General features: G+C 40.9%; 1 protein-coding gene across 4 annotated transcripts in view; it reads right to left on the bottom strand.

The window, feature by feature from the left end:
- The window catches only part of ephb2b (eph receptor B2b), a 124062-nt gene that overhangs the window by 21106 nt on the left and 75877 nt on the right, over nt 1–27079 (bottom strand). For all 4 annotated transcript variants that reach the window (XM_039612392.1, XM_031733250.2, XM_039612391.1 and 1 more), the window contains exons 4-5: nt 16636–16791; nt 13767–14102 (exon numbers count right to left, since the gene is read on the bottom strand). In XM_039612392.1, coding sequence (XP_039468326.1) covers nt 13767–14102; nt 16636–16791 — 492 coding nt within the window. The remainder of the gene's footprint in view (nt 1–13766; nt 14103–16635; nt 16792–27079) is intronic.

The raw sequence follows: 27079 nt of genomic DNA on the forward strand, positions 1-27079 counted from the left end.
ATAGTTAGGACTTTTAATATTTGCTCACACATGTGTCAAGTCTATCTTGAATAGTATTGTCTGTGTCATAAAGACATTCTTTAAAAAACAAAGCTTGTTTTGGTGATTTTTTGTGAAACTTTTGTTTTGTTTTTGTGAGTTTAAAAATTATTGGGCATAGAGAGAAAATATTTGTCAAGGGTGTGACATTAGTGAAGTTCTTTTTTCATTTACGTAGCAAAACAAGCGAAATTATTTTTACTCCATTGCCTGATTTTATTCATTTTCGAGCAAACTGAGTCACGAAGTAATTTAAACTTCTTACATCATGGGTGGTCTACTCTGGTCTTACACAGCTCAGTGACCTAAAATTCTGTCAGGTCGGGGGGGGCGTGAACACCTCAAGTCATCCAACATCCATTATGATTAGTTCAGGGTGCTGCAGGTCAGTGTTAAGCTAAGAGAAGCTAAAGAGAATGTATGGGAAGTCTGGCAAGGCCTCCAGGCCTAATGTCTGCTCCTCTGAGTGTGTGTGAAAGGGTAGGGTGGGTTAGGGTGTCAGAGAAGGAGGGGTGCTGGGCAAGATTTATGGACACCAAGCCCCATGCTCATCCCCTACAGACCCGTGCTGCTCACACACACAGCCCTCAACCAGCAACAAAGTGGCTCCCCAGAGTCCCAGCAATAAAGTCAAAAGTCTCTCCACCGGCACGCGAAAATCCACTGACTGGAAAACTACAACTGCCACGCCTCTATAATCTAAGACTCCAAGGCTGTGTGTGTGTGGCTTTTTCATATTCAATAAAACTTTCATTCTTGTTGTGAAACGCTTACAACTGAGTAACAGGAAGGCCCATTTTTCCAACTACTGTCCTAAAGCAGGGGATAAAATATCATATATAAGTAACCATATTGACTGAATGAGCCAATGACTAAAAAGTCCCATTTTTAATCTTACTCATTCTAATTAACTAATCAGCCAAGCTGTTAATGCCCTCTGACCAAAACAGAAGCATCCATCTGACGCAACAAATTACAATGTCTCATATAAACAGTGGTATTCAAGGCAATGAGTATGTCCTCATGTATTACTGCCAGAAGATAATAAATTGAGATTCTGTATTTCATCTCAGCAAAGCACTTAAACCATGATGGCCTGTGACTCTGCAAGTACATCATGCCCCTATCCTTGAGCCAGAGGTACAGTAATGTATACAGTATCCAGCCAGGACACCAGTCATAGGAATCTCTTCCATCTCCAAGTTCTTTTGCCAGTTTGGTTGCAGTCACAAGACGACGGCCTAATAAGGCAAACGGTGACTCTAAGGAGGACTCACGAGTATCACATTACGGATGTACATAACATATATTCAAGACTGCCACATGGCCTTTCCTGCATAACATTTCTATTAAACACACAGTGCAGCCTTGCTTAGTAACCTGATACAGGGCCACAGAAACAAAGGCAGCTCATGTATTCATGTACAGAGGATGGACACATGCCAACATTGAAAGCTGTTGGAGGGGAACACTGTGGTTTTCTTCTGTTAAAGGACAACTTCCAGACAGAGTGGCAGTCGCCATGTCTGGGCTCAAGAAACCGATAAGGGGCGGTGTAACTAAAAACAAACAGATTAAGATTAAATGATGACATGACTGAGGTGAATACTAAGTAAGAACACCAAGTGTTGAAACATTACAGGGAAAATAAGAATGCATTTATGAATATAAATCCAGCTGTGCTGGATATTTCAAGTCAATTCAGTCCACGCATTTCAAGCTAAGCTGACGTTCCACCAATTGACTGCAGAATGTAGCGGTATGCCAAGTCAGCCTTTCATTGCATTAAGGCCTACAGCACTGATTCACATATGAAAACCATTTTCAGACATCCCATTGATGTACTCCAAATCTACAAGTCTCCATTATATTCCAAATCTTAAAGTGTACCGAGAATTATTTTCCACAAGTCCATCTATAATTTGAAGGGTTGAATAAATACTTGGTTTCCATTGTGTCAACATTAGTCACTGAGTTATGCCACTAAATACATATTGTAGCTGTTTCAAACAATTTTCTTTGTTGTTACAGTAATTATTTTTAAATCATGTGGATCCTGCTCCATTAAAGATAATTAGGAATTAAAAACAAAGATGTGAAAATCTTCCCTACCATTTAAATGAAGTAAGCCAATTTTCTGTCAAGTAAGATCAATGTCTTCATAGTGAGTGAGCTGCGCTTGCAATGGATGCTTTAGTTTTCTCAATGAATCCTCTGTTCATGTCCTTAAAACTAATGAAGTAGCTATAATGACAAAGACAGAGATTGCACATTCATATAATTTGATTAGATTGCTGAACCTAAAAGATAAATGCTGGAACCTAACTGGAGTATTTTATTATTTTCCCATATGTCACAGAATAGTGAGGGCACCAGGACAAGGACTGTTAGTGATAATCACAGCCGATACAATATCTTTGTCACAAGCATGCTTCTGCTGTTTCTGTGGCCTAGTATGATTATTATTTATTTTGTGTGACTGCATTTAACTTCCTGAACTCCAGTATAACTAAACTTATAAATAGCTCAGAGATAATCAGACTGATAATCAAATCAAATAATGAATACGCTGGGGCCTGGGGAGGAGTGCAATCGTATTGCTTAATTGTGAGAAGATGGGAGGCCCCAGCTGTTATAGGAGAATTAGGTTTCAGACCCCACATTATTACCCAGCCTGGGATCTGATATGGAAGACAGTGCTTTTGGAGTCTATTCTAGCATGAAACTCTGGCCTTTGCTCAAAAGCAGAGAATACAAAGGCTCTGTTTTGCTTAACATTACTAATAGATCTTTTGCTGTTATGTTTGAACACATAGTGACTTCCCTAATCAATTATAGACAGGGTTTACAGGGATATTTTCACTCATTTAAATCCAAGGCAATTTAATGGGGCATCCTTCTGCTAGCACACATAGATAAATGTGGGTTTCCCATGGAACCAGTGTGAGATTAGGACCTAGTAGGACCTGTTCATAGCTTGTACTCACTACAGCCTGTACATACTTATAGTTATAGAATATTCATAACATACTTCATACTGTGTACATTATAACATACCATAATAGACCCATATCTGTAATATACTTACATATCTATATTATTGCTAATATATATTGTAATATATCTATATCACGGCTAAAGCACTTCTGGATGGATGCAAACTGCATTTCGTTGCCCTGTACCTGTGCAATGACAATAAAGTTGAATTCTATTCTATTCTAGTACTGCTTTGGTGAAAAAGAGAGTAAATGCCCACTGGAGAGCTCCCTTCAAGGGCTTTTTTCCTTCTCCCAGTAGGAACCCTAACCTGACTTAATAGCACAGCATAGAACAGCTAGAAAACCAACAAGAGCTCTACACATGTCATGTGTTTCATGATGAAAATGGAAAGGCAGGGGTTCAACCAGAAAAGTTGATAAGCCCAGCTACTATGACCAGCCCAAGGAACTACTCACCCATTATAAGGCCATTATGTTACCCGAGGCAAGAGGAAAAAGCAACTGTGTAGATGCAGTTTGGTTTGTTCTTTTACTTTTTTGTAATCTTGTTTCAGCATCTTAATTTTCTGTCTATATCCCTTTGCTGTGTGTGAAGGCCTGGGTTAGCAAGTGTTAGAGGAAAGGGTATAAGCTTAATAAAGTCTGAATTTCACTGTCAGGCCATCTCTTTATTTTCTGCTCTATTTTTAAAGCAGTGTCCTTCTTACACAGCTGATAATTACATGAAATTGATTAAAGTGTGATTATCTGTGCTGGAACAACATTCTTACATCACTTGCTCATTTGTGCTGGGGAACAGCTAACCTGAATTAGAACCTAAGAAATACAAAGGGGCTTCTAAGATATTTGATGGTTGATTTCAGTGCAGACAGGGGCCTCCTTCAGGGTTATAAGAACTGAAAAAGTTCCTTTAGTCTGAGTTACATAGCGTTATGTTTGGCTGAGCAGTGATGGGAAAAAAAAAAAAAAATCACAGTAATCAAAATAAGGATTTTACTTCCTGCAGCTAACAGACGACACCACCTGATGGTTTAATACTTTTCACTCTGTTCTATATCAGTCAACGCAGCACAGCCAAAAGGTGAAAAACATTTGCTGGCACATGAATCATGTTTCTGAGAAAATATGTGTTTGAGGCTTTTTATCTGCATCTTTCTTGCATCACTCTGTGTCTGCAACCATGTGGCTCTGATTTGATTAGATGTTCTGCTGCAGAGAACCATGCTATGATTTGGGGAAGATGGGGGAGGTAGCAAGAACAGGTCAGGGCTCGTAAATCCCTTTTTCCTTTCATTGTAAAAAATCAGTTTCCCTGCAGAGCAATCTCTCCCAAAGGGCTCAAACCAGCTGGTCCTCTACCAGGCTGTCCTAAACAGGCTGCCACTGCTCCACTCTCTCGACTGCCGTCCATTTATGAGCAGCACGTTGAGATGTCTTAAAGAGAGAGGCCCATATTTGCATGTACTTTTAGCATGCTGGCAGCCTGCCCCGTTTCCCCAGCTGAAAAGGATTGTGGCTTCTATATCTATAAAGATTTCCCAGCACAGTAAAGCTACAAAAGTGAGATTTCAGTTCATCAAGCTTTAAACCATCTGCACTGGAAAAGATTTGAGGACTATAATGCACTCACACATCAACTATAAGCTAATTCTTAAATAGGCGATTCAGAGGTTTGACCAGTTTTCAGATGCTTGCAGAGGTTAGGGTTTAATTCTAATCCATTCTATAAAATCTGCAGGCAGAAGAAATGCAAGCCGGGTTAGTATGTGGACAGAGGGAAAGAGGGATATTTATAAATTTTATAATCAAAACCAGTACATCTCTTTAGTGACTGCATGTTGGTGGATCTAACAAGGACATGCATGGTAGTGAATGACTGTCACTACAAAAGTTGATGGACTGCGAAAATAAACCGAGGGCAATCTTGTACCAGACGGTTTCATGTGTTGTATATAAACACAAGGGAACTTGGGGGGGGTAAAAAAACCCCAAAACTGTCAAAGCTGCTGCCAAATCACACAGATTCTTAAAATTCTTAAAAGTTTTCTTTTAATACAACGAACTTTGTACATTCTCACTCACCCATTTCAATTGTTAAACACTTCAGATGGACTAAAGAATACAGTATGTGTTTTGTTTGCTTCTGTGGGCAGACTTGGGCATAACAAACAATGTTTGAGCTGTCTGGCACAGGGATATGCATGGAATTACATTTGTGTCAAAAGCAGCACGCGAGATAAAACATGAGCGCAAGAAAATAACTTCCTTTCATAGGCGCAGGTATTCATTGCCTCTCGCACAATTCAATTCCTCGCTTGTAAATTCAACAACCGGTGCACGTAGAACAGAGTTATTATAGTTTTATTTCATACTGACTTTTTGTTTTTAATTCAGTTTAGTTTCAGTTAGTTTCCAAAGTAGATTTTCTTGTTTCGGTTTAGTTTTTATTGTATGGAAATGTTTAGTTTTAGTTTCGTTTTTATTAGTTTCAGTGTCAGTTTTAGTCATCATTATTATCATTATCAATATTATTATATGGAGGATATGTGTCAGAGGCCAAGATTTAGGAAAATTAATACAGATATTACAATAAAAAGTTGGCTCGCAGTCTTGTGGATATCCAGAGTCTCATTAAACACGTCTATCAGGTTTAGGTTAACATGTTAAGCCATAATAACTGCGTTATACTATATTTGTGCACTCTTGTCGTGACAGACTAATGGAACAGGAGTGCAGCGGCTTCAGTCTCTTTTAAAGATTTCTTCAGTATTAAAGTGATCTGGTCATAATTGTCAGTACTTCCACAGCTACACACACAAAAAAAAAAAAAAAAAAACAGCTGATAGTTAATTCCTACCAAAATGTCTGTGAATGTTCTCAGTCATCCAAGTCATCGTAGTCTAAGGAGCTTGGAAAGAAGTCCAGAAGTCCATAAAGAAGTCCAGATGCTTTTCTTTCCAAGCTCCTTAGACTTAATTCACCACATTTATTTTGTAGGTTATGAAGAAGTACAATACGAAACAGTGCCCATGTTGCTACCCAGTAAATCTCACTTTCAAACGTTAAATTGATCCCGCCAGGCACAGAGGTTGTGGTGTCACTGCTTCGAAAGTGACGAATAACATTAGTTTCCTTCTTCCTCGTTGCTCCACCCTCCCAACTTTCAAAAGTCAGATTGATCTGCGTGAGCAGAATTCAGCTTCGCGATCAGCTGCCTGCGAGAGTGTGAATCTGCTGCAGAGTTTGCCAAGCAGACACACTCATGTGAATGATGAGTTCTCTCTGCACTCAGTGCATACGAGTTGCTGAATTTATGTACAGGAAATTACAAAGTAATTTAACTGTTTGTGACAATGAATACCCACACTTGTGAAATGAAATGATTTGTTCTTGGTTTTGTTTTTCCTCGCACACCACTTTTGACAAATACAATTCCACTGATGTGGAATTAAGTTCTTGACACACACAGCTCTGAGAGGAACTGGAGGAACTCCATTTAATCAGCACTCTACTTTTAATGCATTTAAACAAGTTCTAAACTGGCATCTACAAGGAGAAAAACTCCAGAAGCATGTCAGTGTTGTACAGTGTTGGAATGACCAGCCTGTTCTCATTCCCTGGGCGCCAAACACTGCTGTAGTTAAAAATGCTGGCGTCAGAGATACGCACAAGGTGTGTTTTGGCATCAGTGACTTGATGAACCAGGTTGTGGCAAGCGTGAGATGGATTTCATCTATTTAAATGTGATCCCCTGGCATCACATTTAAAGCAGGGCATGGTTAATGAGAGGCATATTTAAACTTAAACCTAACTGTGAGTTTTTGGTGCCTAAACCTAGCCAGCAAGTAAAAATGCAAGTAAAGATGAAATAGTGTGTATTGTGCGGTCTCCTGACATGTTTAGGACTTAATCCACCAGCACCTTTCTGATCTCCAAATACAAACTTTGTTTAATATCTTTCTGCTTTCAGTGACAGTACCATGAGACACCTTGTGTGGATATCTGAAACCCAAGTAACATCTAAGAGAAGAGCAAAAACGTAATGCCCTGGGATGAAAATGCGTTTAAAACAGTCGATAATGTAACAACGTGAAGATATGAAATCCAGCATGAGGTGACATCCTTTAAACGGAGACCTGTTTAAAGATTATTTATTTGACAGCGATTTAACCAGTGTCCTGATTTACCATCACTCTCATTTAACAAATATGAATATGTCTTATCTTATTTACATAAGTTCTGTCAGTTCCTGTCACTCCCACTCAGTAGCTCAGAAGTAATGATTGTCTAAAATAAAGAAGATGTGGAAATGCATTTACTACACCTGACTCATTTCTGTTTCAATGAGCAGCAATGACGTCTGGCTTTACATTGAAGTCATTCTTATCTACATAGTATGAAGTTGTTATAATGAGTGGCGCACAATAGCAGAGATTACAAAAGATCATCTCACATTATAAAGTTCCTGACCCCAATTTACAGTTAATACATTCAAGTGGATGAGAGTCTGCAGTTTGTGCGCTCAGTACGATCCGTGCGAGCGAATCAAGGCTACATTAAAAAATGAGAGGTATTCATGACGTGCGAATAGGAGCGGGGGGAAGGTGGCGTGTCACGACCACACCAGAAATTCCAGACAGGAAGAAGACAGTTGCTCAGACAGTGACAACTTTGTTTTGCAGCCGCCTTCAAAGGAATACTTGGTGTACATGACTGCAGGAATTTGAGTGTGTTTTGTAAACAGAAAGGTTGAGCGGGGACACAAAAAGAGAGGATCAGGGAGAAAGTCAAAAGAGACAAAAGCAGGGAGTGGCACCGAGTTTATCATAAATCCATTTGCTTAATTGACGAAGTTAACTCTATAAAGTTTATAGAAAATCACTTAGAAAACAGCGAGCTGATTAGGTTGTCACCCCTTTTTGCTTCATGACCTTTATTTATTATCTTTTTTAATTATCAGCGCTTCATGCTCTTGAATGTAAAAAGTAAATAAACGATTGCATTCAAGCACGCTCAGTCATTTATGCACCTCAGTGTATAGCTAATACACTCAATGTTATTGAATAATGTATTCACGTTACGCTCACTTTTACAACCCACAGACCAAAAGATCATGGCCTTTTCACCAAGATGCATATACAGCTGAGGTGTTTTTTCTGTTCTGCTTTCCTGTATAAATGCAAATGAGAAGGAAAAGATCCATAAAATCTACCCTGAAAAAAAATTCAAATGACTACTGAAAGATTTATGAATAAAATCAATTAGTTAACTAATTTAGAGAATCCATGTGCTAATTCTCTTCTGGGGAGTCATAATTAAATTCATATTGCTTATTTAAAGCCTGTAGCTGTGGCTCAGGTAGAGCGGGTTTCCAATAATCGCAGGGTTGGCAGTTCGATCCGTGGCTTCTCAACATGCTGAAGTGTCCTTGGGCAATACACTGAACCCCAAGTTCCTCCTTTTGGCTCAGTATCAACAAGCACATGAATGTGGTTTATGTATGGGTGGCTGGCTTACTACCAGAACAGCCTTCTCTCAAGGCTCTGTCAGTACTGAGGTCCAGGTGCATGCTGAGGCCTCCTGTCTGTCTGCCTGGCTGACCTACACTGGCACCCACCATATGTGCCCTTCTCAACACCTTCTGTCACTGTCACACTGCGCCGCATGTATACCGGTGGTCCCTGTCTGACTCTCAGTTTATTTTCTATTTTTCAGCTTGCATCTCTGGCATTTTGCTGATACTGAGCTGCTGCTCCACTGTGAAAATTTCTAAATATTTTCTGTCTCAAGTTTGTTTGATTTTTTTCTTACCTTGGTCTGTTAGTAATGTGAACCGCATATGCATGAGGATGTATTATAACTTTTTAGGATACTATATAGTGAATGAAGCACACATAGGGCTTTTCAAACAGAAACACTTTTTAAAAATGTTACGTTTCAAGTCTCATCGATAAAAATGCCACTATATTAAACAAAGGCAGTCAATCAGTGGCCGTGGCCCAAAAATAATATATCTTTTTGTAACGAGTTTCACTGCCCTCAGGTTAACAGTGTAGTAGCCACATTTGGCTTTTTGGTGTACTGATACATTCTGGCGGTCCCACCTGGCTCTGTACCAGTGCTTTTCACACCATGGCCCAGTGGAGCAGCAAAGGACTTGGTAGCCTGGTTACAGTGGACCTGGGCAATTTGGACCATGATTAAGTCATAAATCTTCTCTAGACCATATGAAAAGGCTGCACCCGATTACATGCCGCCCCCACCACCCCACCCGGGTTCCCTCGCACAATCAGCCAGTTCACCTGATAAGAAACCAATTCAGTCCCTCTGCTTTTCAATAGCATTAGCAGCAGCTCACCTTGAGTTAATGAAACGCCTAAACAAATATGTCCTCTGAAATCTAATATACTCAACCAGAATGCAATATGGCAAACACACAGGGGATATGGAGATCTCATTCATCTGTCTGCAGAATACCGATAGTACTCACTGAGGTAAGAGATAATCTCTATTCTATGCACTGAAATTGATGATACAGCATATCTAGAGTAAGCTATAACATAAATGTCAGTTCTGTTCTTAGCTATTATTTATTCATGTCTTGTCTGCATACAATAACTGGACGGATTTCTCATAAAATCCCTACTGACATAATCTCAACTTCAACCAGTCTCCAGCGGAACCAATTTAAAGGACCGCCTGGTCACTCTGGCTTGGCAATGGTGGTTTATTAAAAAAAATGAGGTAAAAATCACAAATCCTAGGAAATGAAAACATTTAAAATATACTGATAATGCTGCTATTTGTCTGTGTGGCTACTACAAAACAATGTAATTTGCCTTATTGCTACATCTTTTTGCTTCACCTTACTGCTACTTTCATTTGACTGAAATCTACTTAGTTAAAGCAGGAGTCAGACAAATGAAAAGCTCCCCAAGAATACAGTGAGGTGTAAAACAAAACTGCAAGATCTAAGTTGGTGCAGAGAGTGAGAAATTCTCTCTGGACAGGCTTGCACAGTCATGAATATACTAACAAAAACTGGATTTGCTGGATATAACCTCTTTTTTTCATAATGTATGTGTTCAGTAATTCACTGCTTAGAAGATGTAATGACACACACTTGTTGTAAATCTTCTTACCAAACATAAGATGGACATATATAAAATCTATCCTCACCACATCGTGTTCACTGCACAGAAGGGCAATCTCTTTAAAAGAGCTGAACCATTTTGGGGCATTTGTCTAGTTTACGTCTGTTTGCCTCTTTGTTTGCCTTCCTAGGTTAGATTAACTAATGACATGAAATGATTATTTTACTTATTTAAAAAATAATAAATAAATATGACTTCCCTATCCTGTCTAACTCTTTGCACATAAACATTTGCACAGAGTGACTTGAAAGAAACTGCAGTTCATAAATGAAATTGCAGGCCAATGGTGAATGTGATATATAAGATGTTTTTAATATTTTTTGGAAGATAAGGTAGACGACTAAGTTGTTGCTAAGTCAGGCACTGAATACGCTAGCAAGAAATGTATTCATTTTTTTCCTTTGGCCTTGTGTTGGCAGTACAAGCCACTGTCACCCACACATTCACACTATTTTATTCTATGCATACCCTGCTGCTACACAGACTAATGGAGGCATCCTGGGATATTTGGAGTTCAATACAGTATTTTACCAAAGGAAACTTTTACTTGTATACCCACTAACTCCTGAGCTAGACCCTCATTTTCTTTATTCTACCACTGAAAGGAAGGAAGAGAGTATGGAATCGGTTGTGCTCGTTTGTTTGCATTCTAGCAGCCCTAGTTTTCAAGATATCATTTTCAAATTTCGTGTGATGGTAGATACCAATTACAGCTCGAGGTGATTTAATCTTGGTGAAAATTAGGTCGCAGTGACACCAAATGTGAAAAATCTGTAAAAACTTTATTTTACCCACGTATTGTCTTCACACTTTACAACAATTTAGTAGGTTTTGGTGGTGACGAGTACCTTTGTTGGCTAAGCATTGTTAACACCCAAGGTCAGAACTGGCTTGAAAATAAATCACAGCAAACGATATCAAGTAATATATCATATGGAACGGCACGGAGAGAGCCTTTTTATTTATTCAATATGACACCCTATGACATCACAATGGCGCCATAACAGGCTGACATTGTCATATTGTAATAATAAAAACAAGAAACACCAAAAGTTTTAGAATAGCCCTTGTCCTTCAGGGGGAGTTGCACTCTCTGAGTGCTCTGGTTTCATTTATAATGTTGTTACACACCCAATATCAACTATCAGTATAACTAATTTAGAATATGTATACATATAGTGCACCACAAAATGTTTGTGAGGATGGTCTTGGAGCATAACTACTGATGTATTACCCAGAAATGGCTTTTTCGCTGCTGGAAAGCATCTCTTTTGCAACTCTCTGCCTGATTCCCAGTGCATCTTTCATGTCCCATATAAGTAACATATAAATACAGTGAAGCCAAAGTAAATGGCTTAAGTGTGACTCATTATTACAAAAAAGGCTTAGAGGCACATTTCAAGGCTTCTGCGTATTCCACACAATACAAGGTTTGGGGAATTAGTCATACGCTTATAAAACAGGCTCAAACGGCATTCAGCCCAGAATTTGCTTTTGTGTGGCATTACACTGTGTAATCAAGCGCCACACTTTCCAGGGCAATCATGTCCTTTATCACAGAGGAACTGTCGCCAACCACCTACAGAGTGGGAGGATAAGCCCTGTAGGTAATAGCGTGTGGTGGGTGCTTGATTGGGTATGGAGAGTGAGAAGTTTTGCTCACACTCCCCCCCCCATACCCCACCACCCTTTACACCAACAAGTCATAGCAGAAGAGGCAGCCATCCGTACAAGTAATGAGACACACTTTCACACCACTTGCTTCAAATTTTCTTTTTTGTTGCTTTCACGGAACGCTCTAGCCGATGGTCCAAAGCAGGTTGGATTTACATGCATGTATCTACAAAAATTCATAGACTCTGGCTTTTGTTTTCTCCATCTCACGCTCTCATTTTCATTGTAAGGGGAGGCATAAAACTGCCTGAGTTAATTAGGGGTGACACGATGTTTATGTAACCTCCAAGCCTCACAAACCAGACGCAATTATGGGCTCCAGTCCCTGTGACCCCAGCCTGTAGCGTAGCACGGCAAAACTCCAATCCCGTGTCCCTGGAGTGAGCAGTAAGGTGATGGGGGAAGGTGGGAACGTGGAGAGGGGGGGGAGCAAGAGTTGAGTTCTTTTCACAGCTCCATCTGACGGGAGCTTTCGCTGCCTAATCCAAAGTGACGGACACTTCAGTGGAGAGGGCACAGAGCCCCCCAATTTCCGCCAGGACCCCTCGGCAGGAGAAGCAGAGAAGCCAAGGGTTGGGGTGGCAGACTTATTGTGGCCCAGTGAGACAGAGTGGGGCAGGGGCCTCATTACAACGCTTAACTGCACTCACAGGCCCTCATTAACCCACCACACCAGTGACTCAAATCAAAACAGACAATAAAAAGAGGTCTGTGCTTGCATAAAGGCCTCTGTTTTAGTGTGACAGAGTTTCAGCATTGTAACGGAGCACTTTATGGAGCTTTTAAACAAACAAATCACATACGTTTGTTACAACGGGTCACTTTAAATAAAGGATTTCCCTCTTGTAGATATCATCATTCAAATTGCATACAGTTCTCTGGTTGTTGTTTTTTTTTTTTTAAAGCACAATGAATTTATGATTCAAAAACGAAGTGCACCAACATGGTGCTGTAAGAAGCGCATTTATAAGACTGCCTGCAGTGCAAAGGCATGAATGATGAGTGATGACAGACACCTAAGCATGCTGCCAATGGAATGCAAAGCCAGTGCAAAGATTAAGTGCAGGCTGTATCCCTCCGCTCATCAGTGCTTCGGGAAACGAAGCTTAGCCCGCCAAACGATGCGTTTCATAGACACAATTAAAGAACAAATCAATTCTGCTGCCTCTGTAAAATAATCAGAGATGCGGTGGCTGAATTTGGCTGCAATCGCATAGTGGAAAGCTTGGAAAGCGCCAACCATTGCACAAGAATGTTTAAATAAGATTTTGATTTCTATAAAATCCTAAAGATTACAACGTTGCCCCACTTATCAAGATGTTTTATATTAACATACTGAAATACTGGTTTCTCGTTCTGAAGTTTTTTTTAGTCTACAAGGTAGCTCATAAATTGCGATACTATCCTTGCTTTTATTACTTTTTTAAAATGTAATTCTACAACCAAGTGGCTGCATGCGTATAAAGCTGTAATCACTGAACCGCAGATGAAGTGGGGAGACAGCAGCAAGCCTGCTCTCAGCTCCTCAGTCTGAAATACATGGTGATGAGGTCACACTGTAAAGACCAGCAGGCCATCACATTCTGTCTGTCACATCATCAACAGCACTCTCCTTCCCATTTACAGCCCTTAATCTGCATACATCACCATGCAGGAAAGAAACAGACATAGTGGAGCTTTATGTGCTGTGCATTATGTGCTTGTAGAGGAGTGAGAGCAATGAAGAGGTTCTCTACAAGGAGTGTGTGACAAAGGGGAGAAGTACAGAAATAAACATGGAAGAGAAGAGAAGAGAAGAGAAGAGAAGAGAAGAGAAGAGAAGAGAAGAGAAGAGAAGAGAAGAGAAGAGAAACCACATGGGGAGTATAATGTGCAGAAAAAGACAGATGGGTCCACTTACCAGCCTGGTTAGTGGTAATGTTGACTGAGGCATACTGAGGGGAGTAGGGGCTCTGATCTGACACCCCGTTGACAGCCTGCACCTCAAACGTGTACTGTGTGTGGGCCAACAGGTCACTAATGTAGACCCGAGTTTCTGTCAGGCCCAACTGGCGGGGTAAAAACTGAACGTTGTCCCCACATCGGGTGCACCCTCCTCGGCCTCCGCCGCAGCTTTTGCAGATGATGTTGAAGACTACATCCTCGCGGCCCCCTGAATCTCGAGGGGGCATCCACTCCAGCATCACTGAGGTTTCATTTACACTGGAGATCACATTCTGCGGCGCTGAGGGGACAGCTGGAAAACAGAAATGTGTGCATTTATTCTAAATGCTGATAAGTGCGAAGAAAAATCAATCAATAAAAAGGGAAAGAACACTTCATGAAACAAATGTAAATGTAAAGAGGATCCAAGTCTGCACTATTTTGACTGAAATTTTTGTCAAATTACAGCCTTTACTTTTTTTTGGAGGGGGGGGGGGTTATCCACTAGTAAATAAACATCTTAAACTGTTTTCAAAGAAGAATAAAAGTGCTCCAAAATTATATAATGTTTGCATTCAAGTCAAACTGGAGCAAAGTAAAACTATAGTAACTATAAAGTCGATGCAACAATGAAGCCAGGCAAGACTTACCGACTAACAGGCTAACTTTATCATTTCATTTAGAGTTGGTCCATTTTCATAAAGTTTGTTATTGAAATTATAATACGAAGCCCCCCTGAACCAAACAAAGCAGTAATTTAAATCTAAAACAAATGTTTCCTAAACATTAACTCATTGCTTACTTATTTCTAATATGAATCATAATTTTTCCTGAAGCATCTTCCTAATCTTAAACACACCTTAATTGTAGCATTGGCACATCATATTCTCGATGAACTTGTATTGTTTTGTATTTTTAATTTTTCAGATAAGACCTTTTTTTTTTTTTTAACTCATGCAACATCAGTGGTGGCTTCCCAAAAGAGCCCACCCAAGGAATACACATGGAAATCAGCTTTCAGCTGTACCTAGCACAATACTTGTATTGTGCATTGTGACTTCTTAATATCTAATAATCAGTGATTAAAAAAATTCTATAGAGATTTGCAATAGCATTGCAATATATACAGAAATGTTGCAGCGTTTGCCATTAAAGGAAAATTGCTTCTAGGTGGACGAGTGATGTATGTAGATCATGGACAAAAAAAGGGAAAGAAAGACGATGATATGTGTTTTTATTCATTATGTTATTCGAGCCAAACCTTTAAAGACATTTTTAGTTCTATAAAGAATTGGTGTAATTTTGGGATGGAAGTTGTATTGTGTCCTTGATGGCGTGGAGGGCAAAAATACAAACCCTATTTAAATAGAAGTAGAGAAAAAGCTCGCAAAGATACTGTATAGTCATTTTGAGGTCTGTGCTGACTGCATTCCAAGCTGGCAGCGCCTCTTCCCTCGGGATGCCCATTTACACTTTCTCATTTTCAATGCTGGTGTCCACTTCATCAAGTGTTTTCTTAACATCTATTCTTGACAATTTTCTCATGGAGCATCGTATAGAGTTACTGCAGCGGAGAGAAACCTACTGTTTCTCCTATTGAGACATTCTTAGCAGCTAGGCATTACAGAGTGGAAACTTTCCACATGGTGCTACATGTTGAGTGACAGGCCAAACAAACAAACAATGAGAACTGTTTAGCTTTTACAGACATGTGCACCTAATTATGGTAGACGTATCCTCCAGGACTAATGAGATAAACAATTCCACTCCGCCCACAACATCCTAAAATCTGAATCGATCATTTCTTATTTAACCTCGTTTTAATTGGCAGCAATTAACAGATCTCTGGCTCTGGAAGAAAGCCCACTGGAGTGCCCTTCTTGGTGTCTCTTATACATAGAAACATAACTCCTCCTTGGCATCTCCTTCCTGGGGAGGAGGACTAATATCCGCCCCATTAGCTGGCGGGCCGCTCTGATGGGCCCATTCCCTTGCTTTAATCAGGCCGGGCCCTGCTGCGCTTAATACGGGTGACGTGACGCTGTTGCTTTCTCATTCACAACAGCTGCTCAACTCCCAGAGCCAGGCTTATGCAAATCTCCTTTGTTGGAGACCATCAAATCTTTTCCCTCCTCTCTCTGTTTCAATAGACAGAGAGGGGGAGTGAGGGAAAAAAAAAAATACTATCGAAGCATTGAAAGAGGCTTTTTTATCCCACTTTCTCCCATTTTGTTTTAGTTAGACTGCGCTCTATGCAGTAATTCCGTCTTCCTCACATACACGCACCCATTCTCCCTCAAATTCCTCCTTCGTGTCTTTCTGCGTGTCTTTCCCTCGCACTTTACCCCTCCCTTGCTCACTTTTGCTTAGGTCTATCCTCAGCCCGTCTCTCTCGTCCAACCTCTATGTCAGTCTCAAATTCAAATTCAAATTCAAACAGCTTCATTGGCATGACAAGAGAGAGTCTCGCCTCGGCTCATTCTCCAAGTCTGCCCCCTCACAAAGCTATGCGCCCTGGCCCAGTAACCTCTGGTCTGGTTTGGAGTACGGACTGTGTGATGTTGAGGAGGGGCAGCTGAGGCTTGTTTGCTGGGTCAGATCTGTGGACAGCCACACTATGAGCATGTCAGCATCCCTTTCGTGTGAGGGACAGCTCTGACAGGGTTTCTGTTTGGAGTTACACAGACGACCACTGTCCTTTGATCCCGGAGCTCTTCTGCTTGTGCTTGTGACATGTGTGTGTCAGAAAGTTCATATCTGACGCCAAAACGTTTTCCATTCCTGTCTGTGTATTATGTGCAAGTAATTGGCAAGTTCATATATCACAGCTTCAGTACCATACATACTTGTGCAAGGCATCTGGAGAGGATCTGAGTCGGTGCGATAGTATCCATTTCGGCAAACGCAGTTAATAGCACCTTCACTGGTGGTACGGCTGTTGATGGGACACTGCATACAGGGCTCATCTCCTTGAGTTGGCTTGAAAAAGCCTGACAGACAGGCTAAAAGAGAGAAGAGAAGAATTTTTGAAATCATAACCAGTTGATTTTCAAAAAGCAGACTGCATGTGAATACATTTTTGCATGAAACTTTACTTTGTACTGAAGTACTAGGTTTCTATAATACTATACTTATATACTATACAGCCATAAAAAGGGTAGCCATGTAATTCCCTGTATATACGCTGCCAATGCATAGTTCATATTGTGTTATAAAAGAAAATCCATCAAGTTACCAGAAATCAAATAAAAAGAAAAAAACATACACACCATAAATCAAACAAAGATATATCAGAGCAACCCTGAATATAAAGACACACTCTTGCATGCCTCTGCAGATATGGCTACATGTAAGTTTGCTCTGAATTATTCACCACGCTGTAGTTGCCTGAGAAATCTCTGAAGTGCCCCGCTTCCTGTTAAGATCCCTTTTAAGGGCCTCTTTCTGGAAACATGGGAGGAAAGTTACATTCATCACAGAGACCGTGATGAACACACACACGGCTCAGCCATTAAATGTTCTATCTGTGCATCTGACTTTGTGTGGGTGAATCACAGGCTCTACCACTGGGTACATCTGTTTGCGTGTTGCCACAAGCGCCACTCACTGCTGCGATAAACAAACCAACTTAGCTGTCTGTGAAATCCCCTTATCCTCCCCTTTCCAGTCACATTCCACCTAAACCTTCACTGCCTAAAAAATAATAATAAATAAAATAAAATAAAAATAAATAGCCTTTTTTTTCAGCATTTGCACCTGCACCATGTCGAGAGATTTTCTCGTATCTTGGGCCAAAAAAGCTGCGGTTTTGCTTCAGGTAATCCAGCTCCCACCTGCCCCTCCGATAAAAGAATATAGAGGTGTTGAGACAGAGACATGAAATAGTAACATGAAAAATTTACACACGGGACACACTGCATATCGGTAAGTTAAAAGCCCTCGGGTCTTTCGGTGCTTTTTCTGGGTAGAAAGCAAAATGGATTCAGTGCGATGAAAAGAAACAAAAGACAGAAGATGAATGCTTCCTTGCATATTTCTTTTATTTGAAAAGTTAAAACTGTTGATTTATATAAGGCTTCTTTTTAAAATGCACTTCAAACAGTTTCTCTTCCTCATTAAGAAAACAAGTTATCCGATTTTCTACTAGTATTAAAAGCCTTACTATTACACGACTGCCATATCTACACTGTAAAGTTATAAAAATACAGCCATTATTTCATTCTGAGGCCATACTGGCAATTACAGCTCCACTGTAGCATCTGGAATGTGGAAATATCAGCAGCTGCAACTCCCATTTAAAGGAGGTCATTTCACAAGGCAGAATTAGTCCGGATCCAATCCCAATGTTTAGATTATGCAGACACCAGTGTACTCATAGACCATACAGGCCACAGATTAATGGCCTTTTTCCCTTTTGGAACTCGACATACATTTCTCAGACCCATCACCTTCGACCACCATGAAGAACAATTCTCTGTAGTTCAATAAATCATAATAGTTTAGCCGTATCACCTACAGACAGTAGAGTAAAACATGCACTACTACTTAACGAGGGGGAACTTTAAAAGAAGCTTCATTAATACAGTTTACCGTGAATGCTAGTTTCATTCAAACTAACAAGAAACAGAAGAGATCATTTCTTTCATTCACTGAAAAAGTTCCTCCTAAAAGACAAAAAGTAACAAACAAACAAAAAACAGTGTTTTGTTCCTGAAGAGCACAAACACCAGAATGGCAGAAAGTTATTCCTGGATAAAACTGAGACAATCTTAAACATCTCTTCACTCAGTATTAGCTTTGACATGTTTTTCTACTACCGTGATTGATGGCTGAAAAATGTTTCGGGGTACAGCGCGAAACATGAGGCCTGGACATTCACACTGCCAGTCAACGGGGTCTGTGAATGAGGCCCGGGCAACAGCTATGCGGGGAATTGCGATCGAACTTCAGCGGCGCAGTGAGGTCTATGAGAGCGAGGCGCTCTGAGGAGCAACACCAAAGGAAAAGGCATAAAGAGGTAGTCGGGGTGGGGGCGTAAGGACAGAAACAAAGAAAGGAGAGGGGAGACGTGGGGAATGGCTGTGTTTGGAAGTTTTTCAGCCAAGGATTCGAGTGCATCACTGTGCTCACAGTGAATGTACAGTATGTGCTGTAACAGTATGCAGACGGTGCATAACAATCAGAACAATGACTTGCGGAGGAAAATGGAAGTATTTAAATGATTAGCACTTATAAAGCCACATGATGCCATGCTACCACAGTGGTTGGATTTAAATACTCTGTGGTAGCTGTTGGATGGCAAAATGGTAGTTAATTCTTATTTTCCCACCAAGTCCCAAACCATCAAACATCATTTTTTTTTACCGTCTATTGTAAGCACATTAAATTAGGCATGGAAAAAGTTTGAAAAAGCTTTCTTTGTTCATCAATTGTCAAACATTTTTACACACAAGTTCCTGTAACACCATAAAAGGTCAAACTGTAACCAATCACATTAGTGCAGAACAAAACTCATCATGGGCGGGTAAATAACATTTCCACTTCGAGTGACTACCTACAACAGCGTTGCTCACTGTGTTAACAACTATTCATGTGGCACTTCATAAAATTACAAGAAAAAATGTCTGTAAAAACCATCCTATGCCATTTCAAGAGGACACTGAATTATATGTCTTGGCTTTCCTGCGTGCTTCACCAGGGCCATTATTTTGGGGAAATATTTAGGGAATTTCCGTTTTACTCTCGGATGACAGATTTTAAGAGTTGCACAGTTGTCTGGTGTCAGATGTAGAGAAGCAGAGACACGGAGAGCAGTGATTAAAAATCAGATCAGAGCTTTAATTCCCTACCTCCCTGCCTGCCCGGATTGCTGCTGTTGAGCTGTTTGATCATCATGCTGGCAAGTCTTGCTCAACATGTGAGAACTAAAGGCTGTTATTTTGGATGCTCCTTCAAACTTCAGATATCCTTCTGGCAAGAAAGGTTTAATTACTGCGAGAATATTCATTGAAAAGAGCTCCTCTGTTGCTCCTGCTTCCTATACGCACACCTTGCTATTAATATCATCAATGGCAGCAATCAAACATGCCAAGTTTTCCTATTGGATCTCTGGAGACTGTGAACGTGGATTTTTGGAAATGGGACACACAATGAAACGTGGCAATAAGTCAAGAACAAAAGCCGCATAGAAAAGCTTTAAGGGAATTTATAAACACTTCAGACTCAATTTAGTGGTAGCTGTGTCAAAAGGTCCAGATCACCCCTAAAATTGGTTCCAGGCACACAGCAGGCACGTTCGCTCTTAAATCCCAAATTTGAAAAATACGTGAAAACCTCTGCCAGCAGGGCGAGATAGTTTTGTTATGTTGCGTGTTCATCTGAAGAACGAGTATTGCATTACTTTAATCTAACAGTAAGTCTTAAATCGTAAACTGAATACCTTCCCCCATACACACATACCAAACCCCCAGCTGCTCGTGTCTGCCTATGTTTATGGCTTCCAATAATATATAGTGACATAAAAGCTTTAATTAGGGTTTTTTTGCTCGACTCACTGAATAAAAATAGTTGTGCTGGAGCTGTGGAGTAAGGTAAGCCACTGCACTAGGGTGCTAGTCAGTTTTTACAGCAGGTAATTTGCTGGTTGTTTCAAAGGTTTCCTGAATATTATAGCCAAAAGATTTATAACACACTGAAGAGGAGACCTGTAGCTAAATCCACCTGAATTCGACTGTGTGTGCATGTATTTATACGTGGGAGGGAGCAGGAAACCATGTTAAAAGAGAGAAGAGGACTGCAAGCACAGAGTATGACAGAGAAAGGCAGGGAGTGTTGTTTTCAGTGGCAATGGCAACATGAATGGCCGCGCTGGCCTGTCCCCTTTGTCCAAATCAAATGTCTCTCTCTGTCTCTCACACACACACACACACATTTTCATATCTAAATGAGGACATCTAATTGACATAATGCTTTCCCTAACCGCTTACCTTAACCCTTACCATCAAAAATGAAGGCCTAACCCTGACCCTTAGCCTAAACCCAACCATAACCTAATTGTAACCCTGATGCTAAAACCACATTTTGAGTTTTAAAAATGCCTTCAAACTCATGGGGACCGGCATTTTGTCCCCATAAGGGACTGTTGGTCCCCACAAGTATAGTAGCATTCCAGTTTTTGGTCCTCACCAACACAGTACACACACACACACACACACACACACACACACACACACACACACACACACACACACACACACACACTACACACACAAAGAGACCAAACAAAATCAGGGCCTTTGACATTTCCATCATGGCTTCCTGGGAATTTGGTCACAACCAGACAATCAGTTGGGAGATACAGGTAATCCAGTCTATAAACCCCATATCTATTGTAAAAGAGAAAAAATAAATAAATAAAACAACCCAGCACCTCTCCAGCCTCCGTCTCCCAACATCTCTGATCTATAGCGCGCACAACAGCAGCCTTCTTTGTCCAGGAGGATGGGCCATCACAGCAAAAACAGCACACCCTTCAAACCCCCTCCCAACTCACTCTTTTCAGGGCCCAATCCACCCTCCCCAAAACTGCTTTATTTGATGAACACACCATCAAAGAATAGACAAGGGAGATAAAGACAGGCAAGGGGTGTGTGTGTACGTGTGTGGTGTTCAAGGTGTAAAAGAGAAAAGGCTGGAGGGGTAAAAAAAAGAAAGAAAAAAAGACAGAGGTGCTAGGTTTTGTGAGCACAGCAGGAAAAAGTGCTGAAAGCGGTGAAAATGGCCAGCGTCAGAGGGATTGTGTGTGTGGTGTGTGTGTGTGGGGGGGAGATGCTGGGTATTTCCCTGTATTCCTCTGTGACCAAAGAGGCCCCTAGAGCGAGCCATGGACAAGTTTGGGCCTCCATTTGCTTTGGTGCTGCCCGTAAAAACTACATGAATCACTGACGGGACAAATTAGAGGCTTATATAAAGAGATTTGTTCTTTTTACAAGAGAGACCAGCGCTCATTCAAAGGGCTAAATTAGATTAAGACAACCTGTTAGCTTTTGCAATGGCTTTCTCATTACCTTTACTATCATTCAGCCACAAATATAGACTATCAGCCCTTGAACTGGTCACATCTGAGTGGAACGTAACCTTGTGAAATGTCAGTCACGGCCACAGATAAACTATAGTAGAGCAGCCACGAGTTGCGTGTCTGTTCTTGGGACCGAGGACAAACCAGCTTGCCCCCCTCTGCTTCAGCACTTCCATGGGGAACACTAGACAGCAGTGTTTGCTACACAGGGTCTCTGCAATTCAATTAGGAACGCAGTCCTCCTGGCCGTCTAATTCAATCAGGCTTGTGTGAAAGCTATTAGACAACTGGCATTCGCTTCACTCCACACACACACATACATATGCACACACACACTGGCACACAAATGATATATTCATTTCTCCCTGTAGGTTTCCATGTCTGGTGCAATTAACAGGTCTGGGGCTCTGTGTGGCTCCTCACACTGTGAGCCAGGACAGTGCCAGTGTGTGAGGGTAACCACTGATGAACTCCAAGGTGTAAATCAGCCCACACTCAAACTCAAGGATACCACAGGGTCATTTAAATGGGGTATATTGTAAAACACTCCTGTCTGATATTCAACTTTTATAACTAAGGCACGCCAGGAAAACTATAACAAAACACTACCAATTTCTTCATTAGATGGGTGAAGTGGCTAAACATACACGTTTGGTGATCTTATATACATACATTTTTGCGACTTTGTGTGCTTATGTACTCATACAGGCGACTGGACTCATGCATCCTGGGGTACGAGAGGACAGCAGAATGATTGGAAAGTCACTTTTCCCACTATGTACCTCAGCATTTTGCTCTAAGCTGTGTTTCCTATGCAGTTGTCACAGAGCTCAGATCCCCAATCCCCCTCCCTTCAGCAGACTCCTTTGAGACAGATTAGGAGCCGAAGTGAGGAGCAGATTAGCTGGGAATGTGGGGCACCTGGGAAATGAGCTCCGAGGGTGTAGGCACCTTAGGAGGGCTAAGACCCAAAGCACACATACACACAAACAGGACCTGTACCGTACCTACTCCCAGGAAACTCATTTAATCCATCTTCTTCCGATACACATACATCAACACATAAATAAGTAGAGGCCGTAAAGCAGAAAGCTACTAATAAACCCCATCTGGCCACGGCCCAAAGGACAATTTCAGCTCATACTTCAAGGGCTTAACCTCATATATGTGGCACGTATATGAGGCTCACCATCACAAGGTTCGGTATTTACAAGGACAAAAAAAAGTCTTCAGAATGTCAGCGGCAGCTAAAAATATTCTGCAAGGGAAATATTCATCATGTAACAACTGGTGTAAATTAATTTCCTACTAACTGACCTTATTTCTTATTATCTCTTTAACGTTGGCCATAAATAACACAGGGGAGCAACAAGGCACAGATATAGCACATATTACACTCAAGTATTTTTGGTCTCTTTTGAATTTTCTATAAAGCGGATTTTGACAAAATAATTTTTATTTTGTTCACTATAATAACAGTTGATTTTTCGAAAATATTGCATACATGTACGCAGCTGGGGATAAAACTGATTTTTTTTTCCGTCTCCAATTAATTGGACAGATATGCTTTAATTAATCTATTCAACTTAATTCTTTAAAGACATCAGAAATGTTCTATTGAAAAAGGCCTCAACACGGTTCCAGTCCCAACCCCCAAGAGATATTCAATTTAAATTATCATAATACAGAAAAGCTGAAAATCTTTATTTGAGAAACCAGAAGCAGGGAAAAAAAAAGGCTTTTTCCCAAATTTCCAATTTTTCAAACAACTGATGTACTTTCAATTGATTAATTAAATTTTTAACTCGAGTCATATATCAACACTTTGGTGCAATACTGAAGTACACACATCATGAGTACACCACTGCACTCAAACACTCAGCGTCTCTGCAGAACATCATTCCCATGTGGCACATGTTAGCTTCTTGATTCATACAACATTGGCAGATTGGCCCTCTGTTCAAGACCACAACGCTCTCAAGACGATCATCAGGTCATAAATACCAAAGCGGGGGAAAAAAAAAAAAAAATCAGCGAAAACTATCTTAACCACAGTATTTCCATACTGTCTGATAACTACCATCTGTCAATAAAGGAGGAAAGAGATGAAAGGAAAGTATCACTGGAGCCATGCATGCTGCACAGTAATAATGTCTGGAATTTTCACTGCACTCTGTTTTTTCATCTTTTCCCACTTTTTTCAGTAGGGGAGAAAAAAAAGAAGAAGCACAAATGGTGAAATTACAGGCATCTGAGCCAACACATATACACACAGGGTAGGAACATGAACAAGGCTAGGGGCTGGGCGGTTGGGGGGAATAAAGCGGAAAGGGTCATTTCATGCAGGCAGATCACTTGACAGCTTGCTCTCCAGAGGATGTAGAGGTCCAATCAGGTTGCTGGTGGACCTCTTAGGTACATTGGGTTGCAGATGGTTGGGGTGTGGCAGGAGGCAGGCCCCATTGTCTGCATTAATCTCTATTTAAGATGGCTTGTCAGCCTTGAGGATCCACATCACACAGAAGCTAGCTAAAATGTGTCCTATTATTTGTAGTGACAGATCATTAACAAGACTAGAAAAAAAACATCAGTTAATGCAGATAATGGTATATAATTTGAAATTAGAACATGGTACTTCATAATCTGGCCACTAATTAAATGTCTGTGCTTGGAAAAAGTAATTAATTCAGTAAAAAAAAAACAACAAAAAAAACTGGTTTATTGCAGAAGGTTAGCAGATGTATGCACAGTGCTTGGTTGTTTCAAATAGCTGAATTCTAATGAACTTTTTGCACATTTACTAATCATATGCTTTGCAGAGCTAATTACAGTTGTTCTTCATTAAACCATATCATTTCACAGCTGTCTTTAAATAGGTTGAAAGTTTTTAAAACTATTTAAAAGTCAGTTTAAATTCACCTTTGTTGCATAGAGTTATTTTCCCTCAGTCTAAAGCCTTACCTAACATTGCATGCAAGCTGCAAGTAGAGACACTTAACTTTTACTGTAAGCTGACACGGCGTACCAGTTATTGTGTTTGTAGTACCTCGGTGTTTATGACAGAGGAAGGGGGGGAAAAAGCTCCACCTTTCTTTTTACGTACCAGCTGAATGGGTGTGCGCCATTTAAAATTTGAGATGGGTAGGAACTGAGAAGACACAGTAGCGATCAGATGTCAGACCGTTGAGCTGTCATTGTGGAGGCAAACAAAAGAATGTGAGCAGGCTCCACCAACCCTCGCCTGCACCTTCATGGGAACAGATCACCTGCTGCACCACGGGATGCACTGAAAAGCACAGCATCCCTCGAAACGCAAGACTATACAGTGGTTGCAGAGTTGCTGCCTTGAAACACACTTTACTCCCCCCCATGGAGAATCACTCAAATACATTCCAAACTACTCATGCTCTATATCACAGCTCTCTAAGGCTATGATTCAGACATCTATTTTTAAAGCATATCTTGAGGACTGTGTTTACACTACGTGCTTTCTTAAGATGTAAAGATCAATGTGTCTGAACTCGTTATGAGTTTTGACTGGGGCTGTTAGTGCTATGGCCTCCTAAACCCCCAAATGTGCCCTTTTCTCAAGGACAGCCAGTTGCTAGGGCAACAGGAGCCATTGCTATGTGAGGCAGCTTCCCCGCTCCGTTCCGCAGGCTGCACCCGGACCTTACAGCCCCGATCGTCTCAGACTGCTGATGACAGTAGGACTCGGTGAGCACAGGAAGAGGATAAGAGGTGGAAAAGGAAGAGGCAGAAGAATAGTGGGACGAATGGATGATAAATAACCTCAGTGACCCACTGAAGACATAAAGCACGTCGGCCTAGAATTCACATACTTGTCTTCGTGTAGATAAGCACCAATACAGAATGACTTGTGCTTCACAGTGTGTGAAATAAACAACCTATTAAAGTTGTCCGACTGTTTTTGGAGCTTGTCTGAATTTGTAAAATACCATCAGCTTCACATTGACTTTAATCTTCCTTATCTAGTTCAACAGGCAGCATTTATTTTCTGCACAGCACAACAGCCCCAGTAACTGGCATCCTGGCCGGTACAGGTGAGAGGCAGGCTAGGAGATGGGTAGAGGCGGTAGAGTCCTTTGTGCCTGGAGGCAGATGTAGGAAATAGCTGACAGAGGCAATCACCGGTCTGTATATGTCTTTTTGTGTGTCTGTGTTTGTAAAGGACAGCACAGAGAGCAACAGCAAGCAAGACAGAGCAAGAGAGAAAGAGACGAGGAAAGAGGGGGGAGGAGGAGGGAGGCTTTACTAAAATCCAAACAAAGGCAGAAAGCGGCAGCTCCAAGCTCGGCGACAGAGGCTCCCTAAGGTGCAGTCTAGCTGATGGACAGGTGGCATAAAGGGGCTGCGTGTTGTCCAGTCAGTAGGGACAAGGGAGGTGTCACAGCAGAAGGGTGGGGTGGGTGGGTGTGAGGGATAGTGGGGTGAGTGGCATTGCAAGGAGCAGCTGGTGCTGAATCCTGTCACTGTCCCTGTGTAACCCTCCAATGCACACATACAAACACACAAAGACATACCTCATACAAAGCACAAAAGATAAACAGTGCCCCAAACTGGACCGTGGGTATCATTTTCAGGGGCTGGATTTCATATCTACAACCATCTCTCCCTGGAGTGTATTTATTGAAGATTATATCAATTCTTCTGACCACAAGCATTTAATGAGGCAGCAGGGAGTCCGAGTGAATTATATTATCCATTTCATCTGCAAGAGAAGAAAAAAAACCTCCCAAAACAGCAGTAACGTGCCTATTTGGCACTTGTGCTTGCATTCAAGAAGCACGTAGACACACGTCTGCACAAACAAACGTTACTTTAAAAATACATTTATAGACAAAATATTATTCTTTCAGCCTGTCAATCAGTAGGAAGACACGTTTCAACCTCATTCAGCTTCTTGCAAATAATAAATAAATATCAAATCCTTTTGCAGACCTTCTAAGTTGCCAAGAATAATACAAAGCAAAAGGTGTACGTTTCACATATATTCTCTGCTTTGATCGTGTGACTCAAATCAGGCTTACTTGTCAAATGGATAATAAGTTCATAAAAATTCAAGTCATGACAAGCCACGGAAGACAAATCACCAAAACACGATTTTACCTGACTCAAAAGATGCAACCTCAAGGAGCAAAATCAGACATTTGCACCAACACAAAACACATCTAAAACCTCTTCCCTGCTCC

This window comes from Oreochromis aureus, linkage group 5, assembly GCF_013358895.1.
Source record: "Oreochromis aureus strain Israel breed Guangdong linkage group 5, ZZ_aureus, whole genome shotgun sequence".
NCBI classification, from domain to species: domain Eukaryota; kingdom Metazoa; phylum Chordata; class Actinopteri; order Cichliformes; family Cichlidae; genus Oreochromis; species Oreochromis aureus.